The sequence below is a fragment of the Bombus pascuorum genome, chromosome 12 (assembly GCF_905332965.1).
Source record: "Bombus pascuorum chromosome 12, iyBomPasc1.1, whole genome shotgun sequence".
NCBI classification, from domain to species: domain Eukaryota; kingdom Metazoa; phylum Arthropoda; class Insecta; order Hymenoptera; family Apidae; genus Bombus; species Bombus pascuorum.
Window position 1 is genome coordinate 152,309 of NC_083499.1, and position 21,105 is coordinate 173,413.

The following is a 21,105-nucleotide window of genomic DNA, read 5'->3' on the forward strand; positions in this document are numbered from 1 at the left end:
TACGTATAAATAAAGTTACAAATATAATTACTTTATGTTAATCATTCTAATTACTAAAATATCTTAAGAACTTCTAATTTTAAATGTTACCTCAAAATTAATGGTAAGTGCATTTCTGTTTACAAGTGGACGAAGGCCTTCTCTCCCAATTTCATCCGCCAGCTCCTACGACAACAAAGTCTTTGTTCACCATGAAACTCATCAACGCCAAGAAATTCGTACCAGCTCCTTTTATTTCGAGACAGTTACCGCAAAAGTGAAAACGTTTTCCACGACAACAGCAAACGCTTCGCCCGTTGCAGTACCCCGCCACATGATAGCCATGCCGATTAAACCCAAGTTCGATGTTTAAATGCAAGTGAAGCGAGAGCCACCTCCTCCTCCCAGTCCTCTACTCTCCGAATCTGATATAGCAAGTGTTGCTGTAAAAAGAAATCTGACCACAATTTTCGAAAAGGAAGAATCTAGCCTCATACGCAGTCTTGACAATTCTCCTGCCAGGATGACTATATTCTCTTACGTTCCCGAGCTCCATGGGCTTCCAGGAGGCGCTCCACCCACATCCAGCATCTCCAGGCAGCGAAAACCTTCAGTCTACTCGAGAATTTTGAAGAATCAGACTGAGAGGGACACCACGACCAGCACTAGCATCGTTCAAAAACGAATTTCGTCGCCTTCTCCATAGAACAGTCTCCTTTGCAATACCATGAAATTCGTAGACCTAGATCCTTGACTTCCTTGAACATCGAGCTAACCAAGAAACGTTCTCTAATCAAAGTAACCGATCATACACATGCCAAGTATAGAGCGGCTAGTATTCTAGCTCCAACTCCACCGCCACCTCTCCCAATTGGTCTAACAGTCACTACTACCCACACAGCTGTTCAGCATCGTGAACATCGCCTCTTCCGCGAGAAAGTGACAAAATCTTGGGTGAATAACCACGCACGAAGTGGATGATGTGTTTTTGAAGACAGTGACGGAGAAGAAAACTATTGTGCCTTCTCTTTTTTATGGGAATCGTGTTTCAAAACCTAATTGAGGCATCCGGAGCGACCACCATTTCGAATATCGCCCCTTACTGGGACCGAACCACCTCCGGATCCTAAGTGGAACATGACTATCAGGAATTATCCTAAAGAAAATCTCCCACCGCCTCCTTCAGAATGGGGAAACTTCTCTGATGTTAGATCTAACTCCAACGATTACTTCCCAAATCAGCACTCGATACACTTTATTATAAAATTATGAATCATTAATCTGCTGGATTCACATAATAAATTTTACATAGACTATCACATTTAAAGTCCGAATTTCTCACCTTGCTTGCGAAACATTCAAACTACGTGACATAATTCAAATTCAAACTACGTGAGGAGGCAGCCGAACATGTGTTAATTTCATGATTTACTGTATCTTCGACGTAACATTGGTGTCGTTTGACGATCATAGACAGGGATCATCCACCACTAGATCGAGTCGGTACAACGAGAGGGAAGTGAACAGCGTGCGCGTGACCGAGATGCATATACGAAGATGTTTAAGAGAAGCCGCCTTCGTGTTCCATTCTTTCCAACGGCTTTCTTCGAGTTTTTATAAAATCGAGTTGTCATGAAAAATTACACATGATCATTATGGCAGAGGTTATGAGTATTATGCGGATCAAGGTTACCGAGGAAAAATCTAGCCTGTTCGAGCAAGTGTAGCATTATAAGAGGATAGAGAAGGAAATAGAAGGTAGATATGCTATTGTTTATAAGTATTTGGATGCCTGGTGCAATTTCATCAAACGATATACATTTCTCTTACATTTTCAATATCGTAACGAAAGAACGTATTTTCTCTATCCTTAATTCTTTACATCTTTACCAAATTTACGTCTGCATGCCTCTAACTTCCTGTTTATTTCTAACGAATGATTGATACTTTACGATATCTATGTAAACTCGTAAAAATACGTTTAATTTTAATCGTTCTAAAAATCCTTTTCTCCTGTTGATCTTAAATGCCTACACACGTGTGCTCTGTATTATTGCTCTCTTATTCGAACAAAGTAATATTAACAATTTTTTTCATTCGTATCCATTACAAGTTGCATACGACTACTCACATAAAAGAGACCTTTTATTATTTAATTATTATTAAAATTATTATTATAAAATTATAATTAAAATTAAGGGTAAAAGATGTGGTTTTTCTAAATATTTGTTACGGAAAGAAATTTTATACTATTAGAAATCGAATTTACAAAATTGAAATTCCTTGATAAGATTTTTGTTATTAATAGAAATTGTATATTATTCGAAAATTACATCTTTCAACGATATCATTCAATCGATGAGATTAATTCTTCTGTGTGTTCGGTATTTCACTTATTCTTATGTTATATTTATATTTGTTTGCGTTTATATTATTATATCATTCGGTAATACAGCAAATTTTTAGCTAAATGACACGAAACAATATACAAGTTTTTAAACTATATTTGGTTTAAAAAAGTTTATATCGAAATCGCAGCAGAGATTCTCTCAGCGTTAAGCTTGAAAATAATTTGCCACGTATTGTTGTTAAGTTTCCACGCGCACCAACGATTTAAATTTATTAACGAGATATGAGAAGCATTTGAATGGCTAATCCTCTAGACTGTTTCAATCTAAACCGTTCTAACTTTGTTGACAACCGAGAAAATTTCCTATTGCAGTGATTTATTTAATATGGCTAAAAAAAATATGATACTGTATGACAGCGAAATGTAAAATCTGTGGAAAAACGCTTCATTAAGAAATACTTTTGATAGTTAGTGTATCTATTTACCAAAACGCTATAATACACTTTTGAGGACCATCGAATATAAGATGAGTGAAAACGCAAGAAACTTGGCATCGATTGCAAAAATTGGAAATTTCTATCGACAAACGCTTAAGAATAAGTGTAAATTGTCAAATGGTTGTCGATTGTTTGGAATTAGTTATAGATACAGATTCTAATTTAAATTTTATAGTCTGCTGCCTTCATAAAAAGTAAGTATTGCTTCTTATTTTCTATTTTCCTAATATTATCTTCCATTAATTTGGACGCTTTGATAAATATTCACATATTGTTGCTCTAAATAAACGAAACTGTTCGGATTCTTATGATCGTCAATGTACATCTGAGAAATGTTTTTTCTCAGAACTTGACACGATAATAAAAATTTGCAGAAATTTATGGAAAGATTTTTTTTTTTATTTGGAAGTAGTTTACAATCAATTCTCATTGAGAATTATGAGTAAATTATTCTGACGTAGTACGTATGTTTGAATCTAGATGGATCTAATGTTTAAATCTAGAGGGTAATGTGTTTTTAGCCTGTGGATCTGATCCGTCGTGTCAAATAATTGAGTAACTAGTGCGTTTTGGTGGTTGTTAATTCTTATGTTATATATATTACTGAATTTGGATATTTCTTCTTTAACTGTAGGTCAGTTCCCTTTTGACTGCCGAAGAGTGCAGACATGCCGGGTGCCCGGAGAGGTCTCTCCCTCGAAACCGAACGTGGAGAGAAAGTGTTCCCGAAAGTGCGAAAAACAGGGAAAACAAGAAAAATGCAACGAGTGCCACCGCTCAGGATATCAAACAACGGCGAAACATACGCCGTACACAAAAACATGGAAATACAAGAATCTACAGAAACCGAAATGGATATTACTCGAATGAGCGACGATACAAACGCCAACAACAACGAAATGACACAACAAGACGGAAGCTGGAAGGTCATAACTCCCAGCAAAAGAAGAAAACTAATAACAAACGTAAACACCAGGAGAACTGCAGAAACAGAAAGTAAGCAGTGGCTCCAGGAAATTCCCCTACAAAAATCCTTCAGCGCACTGCCACAAGAGAAAGAATCAGACACAACGGAAAAACCAACACACAACACGAAAACACCACCAATTTACATAGACGCACAGGTAATAGACCCCCTCCTCGAACTACTAAACAACACGGCAGGCAAAGAAAATTACAACATCAAACAACTAAAATTAGACCAAATAAAAGTGCAAACGAACACCCCAGATACCTACAGAAAAGTGGTAAAGGTGCTAAAAGAAAAAAACGCCGGGTACCATACCTACCAACTCAAAACTGACAAAAGCTATAAAGCAGTAATCAGAGGACTACACCCAAAGACAAATACAAACAACATATGTGAGGAACTAGCCAAAATCGGACACCAGGTAAGGGTAATAAATAACATAACCAGATTTGATACCAAACAACCACTACCGCTGTTCCTAATAGAACTAGAACCGAACAAAAACAACAAGGAAATCTATGACATTAAACAAATCTTAAACACAATAATCACAGTTGAACCACCCAGACAAAAAAAAGACATACCTCAATGCATGCGGTGCCAACAATATGGGCACACAAAAAATTACTGCAACAGAAACCCGGTGTGCGTCAAATGCGCAGAAAAGCACCTGACAACTTACTGCCCATATACGGGAAAAATAAACGAGGTAAAGTGCTACAACTGCAACGGAAACCACCCAGCCAGCTACAAAGGCTGCCCAGCCAGAAAAATACTCCAACGTAAATTGTTTCCGCCGCTTAGAAGCAGGACATACAACTACCACACACACAACAAGACAGGGCAGAAGCTGAGACACCAATAAAAGTACAGTACGTAATGAACAACAACCACAACGATATCAACACCACTGGCAGTCGAAGCTACGCGCAAGCAACCAAGGAAGTAACACCCGTAGCCAACCAAAACCACAACAATAACACCAACGACGCTACAGAAATAAAAGAACTATTAAAACAATCCATCAAAAGCACCGACATGTTAACAAGAACGATAAGCGAACTAAACGAAGCATTCAAACAGCAATCATTACAAATCACAGCTATGATACAACTGATAACAACCATGCTAATGTCACATACGAAATATTGCAGACGAAATCCGACTAAACAAAGCGATAAGATAGCGAAATTCCAAGCGCCTTAGCATAAGTAAGCATCGGATAACATCCGGTCACTCTATCCGTTCTCAGAAATATATGACCGAAGCCTTTTCCCACTCCCACGAACAAAAGAATTTAAATACTCACCCCAAAATCATCCAAGTCAGTCTTGAACAATCACGCCTAGAGCTCGGAAGTGTATCGCAAATAAAAGAAAAAAAAATAAAAGTTTCTTTTTTCTTTAATTTCTTTTTTCTTTATTATTTTACGTGACACTAAGCAGGAAGTAAAAACGGACATACTAAAAATAGCTGCCTGGAACTCTAACGGCTTACAACAAAGGGCCATTGAAACCAAAGCATTCCTATACCACAACAACATAGACATACTACTCGTATCAGAGACGCATTTCACAACAAAAAGCTACACAAAAATACCGCACTATACCATATACGATACCAAGCACCCCTCAGGAAAAGCACACGGAGGAACCGCAGTGATAATAAGAAACGACATTAAACACCACCTACACAGCCAAGTTAGTAAAGAACACATACAAGCAACTACCGTTACCGTACAAACTAGCAGCAACCGTCTACAGCTGTCAGCAGTATATGCACCACCGCGACATAAAATTACAGCACAAATGTGGGAAGAATACTTCCAACAACTAGGCGACAAGTTTATCGCAGCAGGAGACTACAACTCAAAGCACACAACATGGGGATCAAGAATCACTACACCTCGAGGCAGAACCCTGGAAAAACACATCAGGAAAAACAATCTCAATATATTATCCACAGGAAGACCGACATACTGGCCGACAGACCTGAGCAAAATCCCTGACCTACTCGACTTTGCAGTCACAAAGGGATTAAACGGAAATAAAATAAATGTAGCATCCAACCTCGAGCTTAGCTCCGACCATACGCCAATAATAATAACATACAGAAACAAGCTAATACTCTACAACAACTCAGAGACACTATGCAACAAATCCACTAATTGGCAAACCTTCAAAGAAATAATTGAAAGCAAAATCAACTGCAACATCCCACTGAAAACGCCCCAACACATCGAACAAGCTGTAACAACACTTACAAAAACTATACAAGAGGCAGCACGGGCAACCACAAAACCAGCAACTACCACTAGACAAACAAAACAAATCCCATCATACATCCTCGAAAAAATTAGAGATAAAAGAAAAGCGAAAGCAAAATGGCAAAAACATAGAACAAAAGAAAACAAAAAACACCTAAACAAACTCGCAAAGGAAATAAAAAACGAAATAAAAGAGCACAACAACAACGAATTCACAAAGTTCATAGAGTCACTATCTGCACACGAGAACTACAACTACTCACTATGGAAAGCCACAAAAAAAATAAAGAAGGCGATAAAACCAGCCCCAGCAATCAGAAAAGCAGACAACACATGGGCAAGAAGCAACGAAGAGCAAGCCGAAGAATTTTCCATCCACCTATGCAACACATTTACACCACACAACATCAATAACAGCAACCACAATAGCCATACGGACGACGACGCGATAGCCACTAGCACTGCAATCGACAAGCAATACACCATACCCAAAACAACAGCACAAGAAATAAGAAACATAATAGAAAAAACAAAAAACAACAAAGCACCAGGAATCGATCTAATCAATGGCAAAATATTGAAAAACCTCCCTCCAAAAGCGATACGGCTAATTACAATAATATTCAATGTAATACTAAGAATACAATATTATCCTACATTATGGAAACAGGCACAAATCATAATGTTACCCAAACCAGGCAAAGACCCACATGAAGCAACATCCTACAGACCAATATCACTACTCCCCGTGCTCTCCAAAATACTAGAAAAAGTAATATACGCCCGACTAAAACCAATAATAGAGAAGGAAAAACTAATACCAGACCATCAATTTGGATTCAGAAATAAACACTCCACCATAGAACAAATGCACAGGCTTGTCAACGAAATAATACACACAATAGAAAACAAACAATATTGTACAGCCTTATTCATGGACATAGAGAAAGCTTTCGACAAAATAAACCACGAAAGCCTAATACAAACAATCAAGAAACAATTCCCGGAAAAAATATACCAAATAATAAAATCATACATAAGCAACAGATCCTTCACAGTAAAAATCAAGGACGCACACTCCGAAGCAAAAGACATCAAAGCAGGTGTTCCACAAGGAAGCGTCCTAGGACCCATACTATACACACTATACACGGCCAACATTCCAACAACTACCAATAGCAAAATACTGACATTCGCGGACGACACAGCCGTGCTAGTCAGGCACACTAACCCTGTAACAGCAGCCACAATACTACAAGAGCACATCACAAAAATAGAAAAGTGGCTACAGGACAAACAAATCAAAGCTAACCCTAACAAATGCAACCACATCACATTCACATTGAGAAAACAGATAACACCAAACATCTTCCTGAACGGCACGCAAATAACACAAACAAGGCAAGTCAAATACCTTGGACTTCACATAGATACACACTTCACATGGAAACAGCACATCAAATCAATAATAGACAAGATACAGATAGCAAGGAGACAAATGCACTGGCTAACAAGCCGAAAATCCAAACTAAGCACAGAAAACAAACTGAAAATATACAAAATAATCATAAAACCAATCTGGACATACGGAATTCCACTATGGGGAACAGCAGCAATGAGCCATATAAACAAAATAGAAACAATCCAAGCCAAAATCCTTAGAACAATGGTAAACGCCCCGTGGTACGTTAGAAACGAGGACATAAGGAAAGACTTCGGAATACCAACGGTCAAGGAGGAGATTACCAGATTCGCAACAAGATACAGAACAAGAATAGAAACACACCCGAACCAGCTGGCAGCTGAAACGTGCAACACAACAAACATCGCAAGAAGACTAAAAAGGAAACACCCAATAGACCTCATAAAAGATATAACTTAAAAAAAAAAAAAAAAAAAAAAAGAAAAACTAAGCTGGTACCCCGCTGGGGGTAGCCGCCCACATGCTATATTATTTTTTATTTATATTTTTTTTTTCTTCACCAACAATATATAACACTTTACCAAATGTCCGCAAGGACAAATTGTAAAATAACCAAAATAAAATAAAAAAAAAATCTTGAAATGTAAAACCGGGCGGAGATTATACCTACGTAATGTCCGCGCAATTACCAATTTGTATTACGAGCATCTCGATTATTAGAGAACGTCGACAGTGTCACGTAAAATAATAATAAATTTAAGGAAAAAAGAAACTTTTATTTTATTCTTATGTTTCCAATACACTTCCGAGCTCTAGGCGTGACTGTTCAAGACTCTCTGACTGCTCTACTGCTCTTACTGAGGAAAACTCGGTGAGGGTGTTTCCTTCTGAACTAAGGACGCGGATTCGCTGTTTACTCTTTTGGGTAGAATAGTGAGGGTAACGATCCGCGATGCCCATTGGTTATGGCCAATGTTAATAAATACAATACGAGGAGAAAGTCTCCTGCAAATTTGGCTCATGGGTGTCCTTGTTCTTGGGGAAAAACCCAGCAGTTTCGCAGGGCACATCTGCTTTCTTCGCAATTAGCGAGGATGTGCAACAGACCAACGGATTTTTGGGAACCTTCATAAACCGGCGATGTCTATATGACTGTACCTTAATGTTTAACAGATGCGGTTTATGGGGGTTCCTTGGGCCTAATACGGGCCACCGTGACGATGGGCAGGCCTAGGTGGCCTGACCATGAGGGATGTCCCGCGGACCATCTCACGCGACGTAGCAATATAGCTGCTCGAATTTCAGCCGTGACAACAGCAGCCTCCCAGGAACAGAGCGGCCATTAAAGAAAAGCGACAGATAATTACACGCGTATATCGGTCGTTTATGTATGGCATACGTAGTCTGTTGTATTGTTGTAAAATTTTATTGTGAATCGTTTATTCATTTACTGGTTGCCTGTTACATGGTTGTTCTTTACGCTGCTGGGACGACATCTCGCGAACGAGCGCGAACGAGCAAGACAATACAGAGGAAACACAAACGAACGCGGATGAACTTAAACGAAGATGAATAAGCACGAATGAACTGCACGCAAGGTCCGACTTCTCCTATGTTTGTTGCTGTTGAGTTTTTATCTCGAAATAAAGAGAGGCAACGCGTAGATGAATGTATTATATGATTTTTTTATTCAGAAATATTCGAAATTAGGATTTCCAGTGGTTTCTATCCTATATGTTAATTTATTGATAGATAAATTTATTACAGTGAATTAAACAGAAAACGATTATTTAACTTGAACTTAATGCAGTAGTGTGATGACAACTTTCGATTAACGACTCTTAACTTTTGACTCTCCGATGGTTAACTGACGATCAACGACTACGGTGCCAAAAATATATTGATGGCCGTTAAACTTATTCAAGTTTTCCGACCCTTTCGATTTGTCGACACTTGCGCTTTATCGTCGACATTGTGTGTATATCGGCGATCTTTCTGTGGTATTATAATAGAGACCAAAGAAGACAATGAAAGTCTATCAACAGCAATCAATCGTACTGGGAATATAGCAAGGGCACGCAAACTGTCAGGGATAGCAGCTTCAGACTGCCCACCTGACTACCCCGACATCGAACAACCCGAGGTGGAAGAGAGAGGCTATGTTCCGCCCGCTCCTCCCAGTCTACGAGCTAAGGACGCAATACGTAACACCCCAGCGCTTAACGGAGACGATGACGTAAGAGTCGAAGATTTCATCAAAGGAGTGAGAAGTATGAAAGATGGTTGTATGGGACAAGACCTATTGTTAAAAACAATAAAAGTGGAAAAGATCATAGGAAAAGCAGCCCAAAGTATTCGCAACATTACCATTTAGTGCTACATTGACCTATACGACGCATTAAGAAATAATTTAGCAGCTCAAGTGACTTCGGACGAATATCAGGAACAGTTACGAGAATTGAGATAAGAACGCGAAGAATCAGTGCAAAATTTCAATATTCGCTTTAGAATACTCAATCGTTTACTGTACGCAGTAACCAACGAGTATTCGCAGCCACTAACACGTAAGTTCATGACTGAAGTCATCACAAAAAAGACTGTTCGTGTCTACCTAAAGGGACTCAGACGCGACATAGGTCGAATATTACTAATCCTTGAATCTTGTGGAAACTAAAAAAAAGCATCCGATGTAGAACGATACTTACGAGAAGAATGGCAACCCAATTGGTCAAGTAATCGCTTACCTTCTGCTAGTAACCATCCCAACAATCAATCGATGCGGGTAAAACGACCTAACGTACTATCAAGATCGTCTAACACGTCAGTAGCTCAGAAATCTACTACATTTAGCCAAGTAGAAAATAGGCCACCTGCTGAACGCACTCAGATGAAGTGCTTCAAATGCAGAAAGCTGGGACATATTGCCAATAAATGTCAAAATTTTCTATCACCAAGCCAGCGCAACCGACCACCCGCAAGAATTCAGGTAGTCCAGGAAAAGGACGAAATACAAGAAGCAACATCGAATCAGAATATGGACGAATCGTACGGGATATACGAGTCAACATCACCACAGAAAGACTGCTCACAATATCTTTATCAACCCGAATCGCAGAGCGAGTATTTCTGGTCGACACAGGAGCAGGGATAAACTTAGTGAAACGTAACAGAACTGTCAACGTGATACAAATAGGGCCTAAACAAAAATTTTCTATGGGACGAGACAAATACGAAACGAACGAATACGTAACGAAACGAATTTTTGGACAAAATTACATTTTTCACGTAGTACCGAATAACTTCTCTATTATCAAAGACGGAATTATTGGGCTACCATGTTTAGAGAAGTGTAACTATTTAATACCCAATGATTAAATCCGACTAAACGACAAAACCATTTTATTTCAGAAATCAATACACTTGATTCCTGGAGAAAACCGAGTTCACACAATCTATCTAGAAGGCAAACTAACTAAAGTATACTTTATTAACATTGGTGAGCAAAATATTGAAATTTCTAACAATATACAAAATTCTCATGATATTTCCAACGTATCAAAACTAAAAAGCCTAGTGAGAACAGATCACATTGAAAAACCAATCCGTGAATCCATCGAAAAAATTATTCTTTACTACATTGACATCTTTAATTTAGAAACCGACCTTTTACCCTGTACTAATTTAACTCAGCACATAATTTCGTTAACCAAAGACAAGATTATCAACACATGATCGTATAGACCGGAATGGCATCGAGACGAGATTTCACGACAAATAGGAAACATATTGAAGAAAAATATTATAGAAGAATCTGAATCCCCTTATAACTATCCTATCTATGGGTAGTTCTGAAAAATTTAGATGCCTTAGAAAAACAGAAATGGAGGATAGCTAATGACTTTAGGAAACTAAACGAACTCACAGAACAAGATGCTTAGCCTTTACCTGATATGGACGACATTTTAACACAACTAGAAAACGTAAAATTCTTTTCGGCACTTGATTTATCCTCAGGATTCCATCTAATTCCAATGAACGAAAGCTCTAAGAAATATACCGCTTTCTCGACTCCGCAAGGACACTTTCAATTCAATCGAATGCCATTCAAACTTAAAAACGCGCCCGCTACCTTTCAAAGATTAATGGAGAGAGCCTTAACTGGACTTGTAGAAAAATATTGCTTTGTTTATTTGGACGACATAGTGATATTCGGCAAAACGATTCAAGAACATAACAAAAACCTCGCGGTAGTATACCAGAAACTCAGAGAATTAGGACTTAAGCTACAACTGGACAAATGTGAATTCGTAAAACCGAAGTTAGAATACTTAGACCATGTAGTTTCAGCCGAAGGAGTTAAATCAAACCCCAAGAAATTAAACGTTGTAAAAAACTTTCGATTACCCCGCAATGCTACAGACGTGAAATCATTCTTAGGTTTAGCAGGTTAACCGCAAATTCATTCGAAACTTTTCTAAAATCGCGAAAAGCCTTACAGACTTAACAAAAAAAGACACACCATTCTATTGGACTGACAAACGCCAGACTAGCTTTGATACTTTAAAAGACAAACTCTGTGATTCTCCGATATTAGCTTATCCATACTTTAACAAGACTCCTGCTGGTGAGAAGGTTGCATAGAACGGTGGCTATCAGGGTGGTGAGAGGATTCCGCACCATCGCGACGACGTCAGCGGCAGTGCTTCTGGGGTTTCCTCCGTTCGAGCTGCAGGCCCTAAGGTGTCAAGAGATATACCTCTGCATCCGGAGACTATTAGATGGGGTTGACTATGCGGTTGCCGACGATAGAATTCAGGCGCGACAGAATCTGCCAGAGAGTCGCCGGACCGGCCTCGATAACAGAGCTCGCGCGCCCGGCCTTAGGGTCGTTGAGGTCGTCCTGTCAAACTGGGACGTTTTATTAGACGGCGGCAGGCTTCTCTTGACGTACAGGGTTACGCTCACCGGACATGGATTCTCGCTTCGGCGAGTATTTACGTCGGATCGAGAAGGAGGCGACCATAAGGTGTCACCACTGTGATGAGAGAGTGGACTCGGCGCAGTACACGCTGGAGCATTGCCCGAGCCGGGAGAATCTCCCAACACCGGCGGTGCTTAGAGATCTGCTGACAAGCGAGGGTGGTAGAAGGGCGGTCGCCTTCTTTTGCGAGCAGATCATGCTCCAGAAGGAGGCCGCGAAAAGGGAAAGGCAGCAAAGTTACCATCCAGAGAGGATCAATAACCGAAGAAGGGTCATCGTGGAGGTTTCAGCCGGTATGAATCCAGCATTATCCCGTGCCCTCTACCCGGAGAGTGCAGGATACCTATGACGGTTTCCTCCACGTAAAAAGAAACTTACGAGAGAAAGTCGAATTTGTAGCGGCACTCGCCAGCAAAATACCACCACTCGACACCAACTAAAGTCGGACGATGACAGTGCAGTCAATTGACCGTGAACCTCCGAACAGGTCGGACCTCTCAGCCCAAAAGGGATACCAAGTGTAGATCCTGACAGAGAGCGCGTCAATTCATACAGTCATTCAGTGATAGAAAAAAGAAAAAAAAAAAGAAAAAGTGGAAAATGTGGGAAAAAGTGAAAAAAAGTGCACGTGTTATCATCAAAACAACAGGAAAATTCACTCAAAAAAAAAATAGGGGACAACGATAATGAAGCCGAAAGCAAGAAGGTGGAACCCACATTAAACTCAACAAGAAAAGCTATTGAACGAAAAATAATACCACAAAAAACTTTACATAATACAATTATACATAATTACAATTACAATTTACATAATACAAATATCCCCCCAGAGCAACGCGAGTAACCTGTTCAGGATAAAATGGGAAATAATAATAATAATAAAAAAAATGATATAACGCAATGCCACAAATGCCAGCTGATAGGTCACACGGCTCAAAATTGCAACTTCAATTACCGCTACGTCAAATGCATTGAGTCTCACGGACCAGGCGAGTACAAGATAAAAAAAGAAGAACCAGTAAGCAAAGACAAAATCTACTTCGTAGATTGCAAAAAACTTTGGGCATCTAGCATCACACAAAGGATTCCCAAAACTTGTGGAGCTACGCAAAACGCTCAGCGAAAAAATCAACAAATCAAAAGAACCAAAAATCAAATTTATTGCCCAAATAAGCCGTAAATACGTCCCTGAACTAAAGTTCTCGGACATAGTAAAACAAGGAACTAGTCCAAACCAGACCATCTAAAACCCCCCGCAAATAACAAACACGTTCCCGCGCTTAACCGAAAACCCTAACCCAACCGTAAACATACCCCAACTAAACATTATAAACGTCATTGAAGACTTCAATAAAAGTATACTCAAAGCATTAGATGACCAACAAACCCAATTAAACGAAATAAAAAAATCACTAAAAACTCACGAAGAAAGGATCGACGCCATCTCCAGCACTATCGATAGCATAAATGGCGAATAACCAAAACCCACCCATCTATCAAATACAGCAAAGAACACATCAATTAAAAGTAAAACAGTTGAAAATAATTTCAGTAAATATCAACTCAATAATGTTAAATCAAAGAAGATATAGTATGCTAACCTTAATAAATAAAGAAACCCCCGACATCGTACTTATCTCAGAAACAAAACTGAACAAAAGACACAAAGTACACTTCAAAAACTACTTCATGATAAGACACGACAGACCGAACGCCAGCCAAGGAGGAGGAACGGCAATCCTCATAAAAAACCCTCTAAAGTTCAAAAAAATCCTAAACGACAAAATAACAAGTTTTAAAATCCTAGAAACAACAATCATAAAAATAAAAATAAGCAAGAAGGAAAACTTATTTATCACTGCAGCCTACGCAACCTACGGAAACCAGAAAGAATTTAGCGACGAATTCAACTAACTTTTCGAACTCTTACAGCTCAACAAACCAGAAGACTACTATATAATAGCGGGCTACCTTAATGTAAAATATACAAGCTGGAAAAACGAACTAAACAACACAAGAGGTAACTTCGTTAGAAACTGGCTCGACAATAAAAGCATTCACTACAAAGCAAACCTCTACAGCTCCGAGCTATCCTCTTACCCAAAAGGAGGCTCATACCTGGACATATGCCTAGCAGATACACGACTAAAATTCCAAAATTTACCACCAAGTAACACTCTCAAAACCATAGACTATGGGAGCGACCATAACGCCCTAGTATTTCAGATAAACAAGAACACATATGATTTCCTAACACTTGAAACACACACTGAGACCCCCAGGTTCAATTACAAAAAGACAGACTGGAAAAAGTTCCAAATCCTGCTCGAACAGAACTGCAACATAAAGATCTACAACAACGTCAACCTAACAAACAGAAAAATCGATTCATTCATAGACGAAATAGAAAAACATACACAAATCGCTTTTCAGTTCCTTTTCGACTGCCGAAGACTGCAGACATGCCTGGTGCCCGGAGAGGTCTCTCCGTCGAAATCGGACGTAAAAAACAGTGCCCCCGAAAGTGCGAAAAGCGGAAAAAGCAAAGCAACGCAATGAGTGCCACCGCTCAGGATATCGAACAACGGCGAAACATACGCCATATACAAAACCATGAAAGTTCAAGAATGCACAGAAACCGAAATGAAAATCACTCAAATGAGTGACGAGAGAAACACCACCAACAACGATCTAACACAACAAGACGAAAGCTGGAAGGTCGTAACTCCCAGCAAAAGAAGAAAAATAACAACAAACGCAAATAATAGGAGGGCTGCAGAAACAGAAAGTAAGCAGTGGCTCCAAGAAATCCCTATACAAAACCCCTTCAACGTACTACCACAAGAGAAGGAACCAGACACAACGGAAAAACCAACACACAACACCAAACCGCCCCCAATTTACATCGATACGCAAGTAATAGACCCCCTCCTCGAACTGCTAAACAATACGACAGGCAAAGAAAATTACAACATCAAACAACTAAAACTAGACCAAATAAAAGTGCAAACGAACACCCCAGATACCTATAGAAAAGTGGTAAAGCTGCTAAAAGAAAAAAACGCCGGGTACCACACCTACCAGCTCAAAACTGACAAAAGCTATAAAGCAGTTATCAGAGGGCTACACCCAAAGACAAACACAAGCAACATAAGTGACGAACTAGCCAAAATCGGACACCAGGTAAGGGCAATAAACAACATAACAAAATTTGATACCAAACAACCACTACCACTGTTCCTAATAGAACTAGAACCGAACAAAAATAACAAGGAAATCTATGACACTAAACAAATCCTAAACACAATAATCACAGTTAAACCACCCAGGCACAAAAAAGACATACTACAATGCATGCGCTGTCAACGATATGGACACACAAAAAACTACTGCAACAGAAACCCGGTGTGCGTCAAATGCTCAGAAAAGCACTTGACAACGTACTGCCCATACACGGGAAAAATAAACGAGGTAAAGTGCTACAACTGCAACGGAAACCACCCAGCCAGATACAAAGGCTGCCCAGCCAGAAAAATACTCCAACGTAAACTGTTTCCGTCGCTTAGAAGCAGGACATATAATTACTATCACACACAACAAGACAGCGCAGAAGCTGAGACACCAATAAACGTACAGCACGTAATGAACAACAACCACAATAATACCAACACCTCTGGCAGTCGAAGCTACGCGCAAGTAACCAAGCAAATAACACCCGTAGTCAACCAAAACCATCACAATAACACCAACGACGCTACAGAAATAAAAGAACTACTAAAGCAATCCATCAAAAGCACCGACATGTTAACACAAACGATAAGCGAACTAAACGAAGCATTCAAACAGCAATCATTACAAATCACAGCTATGATACAACTGATAACAAACATGCTAAGCAAAACATAAAAATGGGCATACTAAAAATAGCTGCTTGGAACTCTAACGGCCTACAACAAAGAGTCCTTGAAATCAAAGCATTCCTGTATCACAACAACATAGACATACTACTCATATCAGAAACGCACCTCACAACAAAAAGCTACATAAAAATACCGTCCTATGCCATATACGATACCAAGCACCCCTCAGGAAAAGCACACGGAGGGATCGCAGTAATAATAAAAAACGACATTAAACCCCACCTACACAGCACGGACCATCTCGCGCGACGTAACAGCGACCTTAGGATACCTACAGTTTTTTTTTTTTATTTTATTTTGGTTATTTTACAATTTGTCCTTGCGGACATTTGGTACAGTGTTATATATTGTTGGTGAAGAAAAAAAAAATATAAATAAAAAATAATATAGCATGTGGGCGGCTACCCCCAGCGGGGTACCAGCTTCGTTTTTCTTTTTTTTTTTTTTTTTTTCTAAGTTATATCTTTTATGAGGTCTATTGGGTGTTTCCTTTTTAGTCTTCTTGCGATGTTTGTTGTGTTGCACGTTTCAGCTGCCAGCTGGTTCGGGTGTGTTTCTATTCTTGTTCTGTATCTTGTTGCGAATCTGGTAATCTCCTCCTTGACCGTTGGTATTCCGAGGTCTTTCCTTATGTCCTCGTTTCTAACGTACCACGGGGCGTTTACCATTGTTCTAAGGATTTTGGCTTGGATTGTTTCTATTTTGTTTATATGGCTCATTGCTGCTGTTCCCCATAGTGGAATTCCGTATGTCCAGATTGGTTTTATGATTATTTTGTATATTTTCAGTTTGTTTTCTGTGCTTAGTTTGGATTTTCGGCTTGTTAGCCAGTGCATTTGTCTCCTTGCTATCTGTATCTTGTCTATTATTGATTTGATGTGCTGTTTCCATGTGAAGTGTGTATCTATGTGAAGTCCAAGGTATTTGACTTGCCTTGTTTGTGTTATTTGCGTGCCGTTCAGGAAGATGTTTGGTGTTATCTGTTTTCTCAATGTGAATGTGATGTGGTTGCATTTGTTAGGGTTAGCTTTGATTTGTTTGTCCTGTAGCCACTTTTCTATTTTTGTGATGTGCTCTTGTAGTATTGTGGCTGCTGTTACAGGGTTAGTGTGCCTGACTAGCACGGCTGTGTCGTCCGCGAATGTCAGTATTTTGCTATTGGTAGTTGTTGGAATGTTGGCCGTGTATAGTGTGTATAGTATGGGTCCTAGGACGCTTCCTTGTGGAACACCTGCTTTGATGTCTTTTGCTTCGGAGTGTGCGTCCTTGATTTTTACTGTGAAGGATCTGTTGCTTATGTATGATTTTATTATTTGGTATATTTTTTCCGGGAATTGTTTCTTGATTGTTTGTATTAGGCTTTCGTGGTTTATTTTGTCGAAAGCTTTCTCTATGTCCATGAATAAGGCTGTACAATATTGTTTGTTTTCTATTGTGTGTATTATTTCGTTGACAAGCCTGTGCATTTGTTCTATGGTGGAGTGTTTATTTCTGAATCCAAATTGATGGTCTGGTATTAGTTTTTCCTTCTCTATTATTGGTTTTAGTCGGGCGTATATTACTTTTTCTAGTATTTTGGAGAGCACGGGGAGTAGTGATATTGGTCTGTAGGATGTTGCTTCATGTGGGTCTTTGCCTGGTTTGGGTAACATTATGATTTGTGCCTGTTTCCATAATGTAGGATAATATTGTATTCTTAGTATTACATTGAATATTATTGTAATTAGCCGTATCGCTTTTGGAGGGAGGTTTTTCAATATTTTGCCATTGATTAGATCGATTCCTGGTGCTTTGTTGTTTTTTGTTTTTTCTATTATGTTTCTTATTTCTTGTGCTGTTGTTTTGGGTATGGTGTATTGCTTGTCGATTGCAGTGCTAGTGGCTATCGCGTCGTCGTCCGTATGGCTATTGTGGTTGCTGTTATTGATGTTGTGTGGTGTAAATGTGTTGCATAGGTGGATGTTGCCCATGTGTTGTCTGCTTTTCTGATTGCTGGGGCTGGTTTTATCGCCTTCTTTATTTTTTTTGTGGCTTTCCATAGTGAGTAGTTGTAGTTCTCGTGTGCAGATAGTGACTCTATGAACTTTGTGAATTCGTTGTTGTTGTGCTCTTTTATTTTGTTTTTTATTTCCTTTGCGAGTTTGTTTAGGTGTTTTTTGTTTTCTTTTGTTCTATGTTTTTGCCATTTTGCTTTCGCTTTTCTTTTATCTCTAATTTTTTCGAGGATGTCTGATGGGATTTGTTTTGTTTGTCTAGTAGTAGTTTCTGGTTTTGTGGTTGCCCGTGCTGCCTCTTGTATAGTTTCTGTAAGTGTTGTTACAGCTTGTTCGATGTGTTGGGGCGTTTTCAGTGGGATGTTGCAGTTGATTTTGCTTTCAATTATTTCTTTGAAGGTTTGCCAATTAGTGGATTTGTTGCATAGTGTCTCTGAGTTGTTGTAGAGTATTAGCTTGTTTCTGTATGTTATTATTATTGGCGTATGGTCGGAGCTAAGCTCGAGGTTGGATGCTACATTTATTTTATTTCCGTTTAATCCCTTTGTGACTGCAAAGTCGAGTAGGTCAGGGATTTTGCTCAGGTCTGTCGGCCAGTATGTCGGTCTTCCTGTGGATAATATATTGAGATTGTTTTTCCTGATGTGTTTTTCCAGGGTTCTGCCTCGAGGTGTAGTGATTCTTGATCCCCATGTTGTGTGCTTTGAGTTGTAGTCTCCTGCTGCGATAAACTTGTCGCCTAGTTGTTGGAAGTATTCTTCCCACATTTGTGCTGTAATTTTATGTCGCGGTGGTGCATATACTGCTGACAGCTGTAGACGGTTGCTGCTAGTTTGTACGGTAACGGTAGTTGCTTGTATGTGTTCTTTACTAACTTGGCTGTGTAGGTGGTGTTTAATGTCGTTTCTTATTATCACTGCGGTTCCTCCGTGTGCTTTTCCTGAGGGGTGCTTGGTATCGTATATGGTATAGTGCGGTATTTTTGTGTAGCTTTTTGTTGACATTTCAAGATGTTCGTAAAAATCTTCGATTAAATTTAGATTACGATTGCTGTATTCTGAAATAGGAGGCGGTTGTTTCAGTTTTTGGAAATTTGATAAAGAAAATCGCCGAGCTGTTCTATTCCGCGTAATCAGCCATAGCTTTTATTAACTCGATATACGATGCAGTGACTGAGAAAAGTATTTGCATGTTTATCATGTACATCTTTAACGGACAACGGTATTGGTCGGGTGTCTAATTTTGCAACCATCGATAGGTTGATTAAAGCCTGATAGGCCTGAGCTAAGCCACAGATATGGAAAAAACGGATTTTTAAACGAATCGCAAATTTTACGCTTTTATGGTAGCAGCCACTCGCAATCGTCGTGATCGTCATGATCGTCACGATCAGTTGCCACTGTTATATGCTCAGAAACAGTAATAGGGTAGACAAAACATCCTGCATGTCACAATCATCGAAACAATAACCAGATAGCAACAGAATAGCCGCGTCTGATATAGATACATTCGACAATAACCCCTTCAGAGGGACCAAACCTTAGTATAAGAACCCTCGCAAATCAGCACTCAACACCTCTTTTGTTATAACACCCCGAACCGTCACTCTGTTGGATTTGTACAATAAATTTTACTACCATATCTACCTGGCCAAACGATTAGATAATGGAAATTATCGTCATGGAAATTTCTCCGGGTGACTCCCAATTAGTTAAATTAGTAGTCCAATTTCAATATCTAAAGCTCAAATTTTTTATCTTGTGAAACGTTCGAACTACGACACGAGGAAATCATCGGTGATTTGTTAATTTCGTGATTTATTGTGTCTCCTACGTAACACTACGGTTAACACGAAGAGATTCTGTCGATGATTTCGAATAAAACGATACAGATTCTCGTTATATTACAAGCATTTAAATATGTTCGAACAACGATGAAAGCGAGAAGGCAAGCCAAAACGCATAAATATTTTGCATACGCTTTTCAATTTATTTAGAAAGCTAGACGTCTAGGAGAAAGTCTAACCGTGGTAAGCGATACAGTAGACATTTCTGCCATTTCTGTGCTTTGTTTCTGGCAGAAAAAGTGAAACAATTTGACAAAATACGACAGCGATAGTATTATTACGTAAACTTGAGACTTAGATGATAAAAACAAGAAGGTTGAGCCGTAACACAACTATTAACTTTATTTTTATCAAACTTTATATAGAACCTAGTTACACTGGTGTGTATGTATAAATTAAGTACGCGACTGGTCTAAAGGTAGAAACTCGGTAAAGAGATGTTGATTATTCTAAAGATAGAGGATAAGTAAAGTTTAGTGGCGATGTTGTGGCGGAGGAAAAGTGAGGGCGATAGACATTGCTTTTGATTGGGTAATAAGAAAGTTGGTGGACTAGGAAGGGTCTTAGCCGCCCTTGAGAGAAAGTTGCTAACGGAAGATACCAAACGTTAGAAAAACCAAGTTTCCCGTATCGTCCCGTGGTAAATATCAATGTAAAGGATATTTGAAATAAAAGATCCATGTTTGGTTTGAAGGACCTTAACTATGAAAATGCCCAGATTTATGATGGGTCCCTAAGACTATTGAGGGTACCCAGTAAGGATGTGTAGACATCTGGCTGTCATCTTTCCCGCGGTGTGTGGCCTGGTCTCTGATATGGATTGAGATATGGTTGATGTTACAGTATACTTGATATCAATTGTTACCTTGGCTGCTGACA

At 39.2% G+C, this 21,105-nt stretch overlaps 2 protein-coding genes and 1 pseudogene across 2 annotated transcripts in view; all 3 read left to right on the forward strand.

The window, feature by feature from the left end:
• Window positions 1-21,105, forward strand: part of LOC132912466 (26S proteasome non-ATPase regulatory subunit 9) — a 272,372-nt gene that overhangs the window by 83,036 nt on the left and 168,231 nt on the right. The gene's annotated exons all lie outside the window — the stretch shown is intronic.
• On the forward strand, window positions 101-1,251 carry LOC132912701 (uncharacterized; annotated as a pseudogene).
• LOC132912741 (uncharacterized) lies at window positions 12,456-12,815 on the forward strand. The gene has a single exon (XM_060970433.1). It carries the CDS (start codon window positions 12,456-12,458, stop codon window positions 12,813-12,815), a length of 360 nt encoding a protein of 119 aa, XP_060826416.1.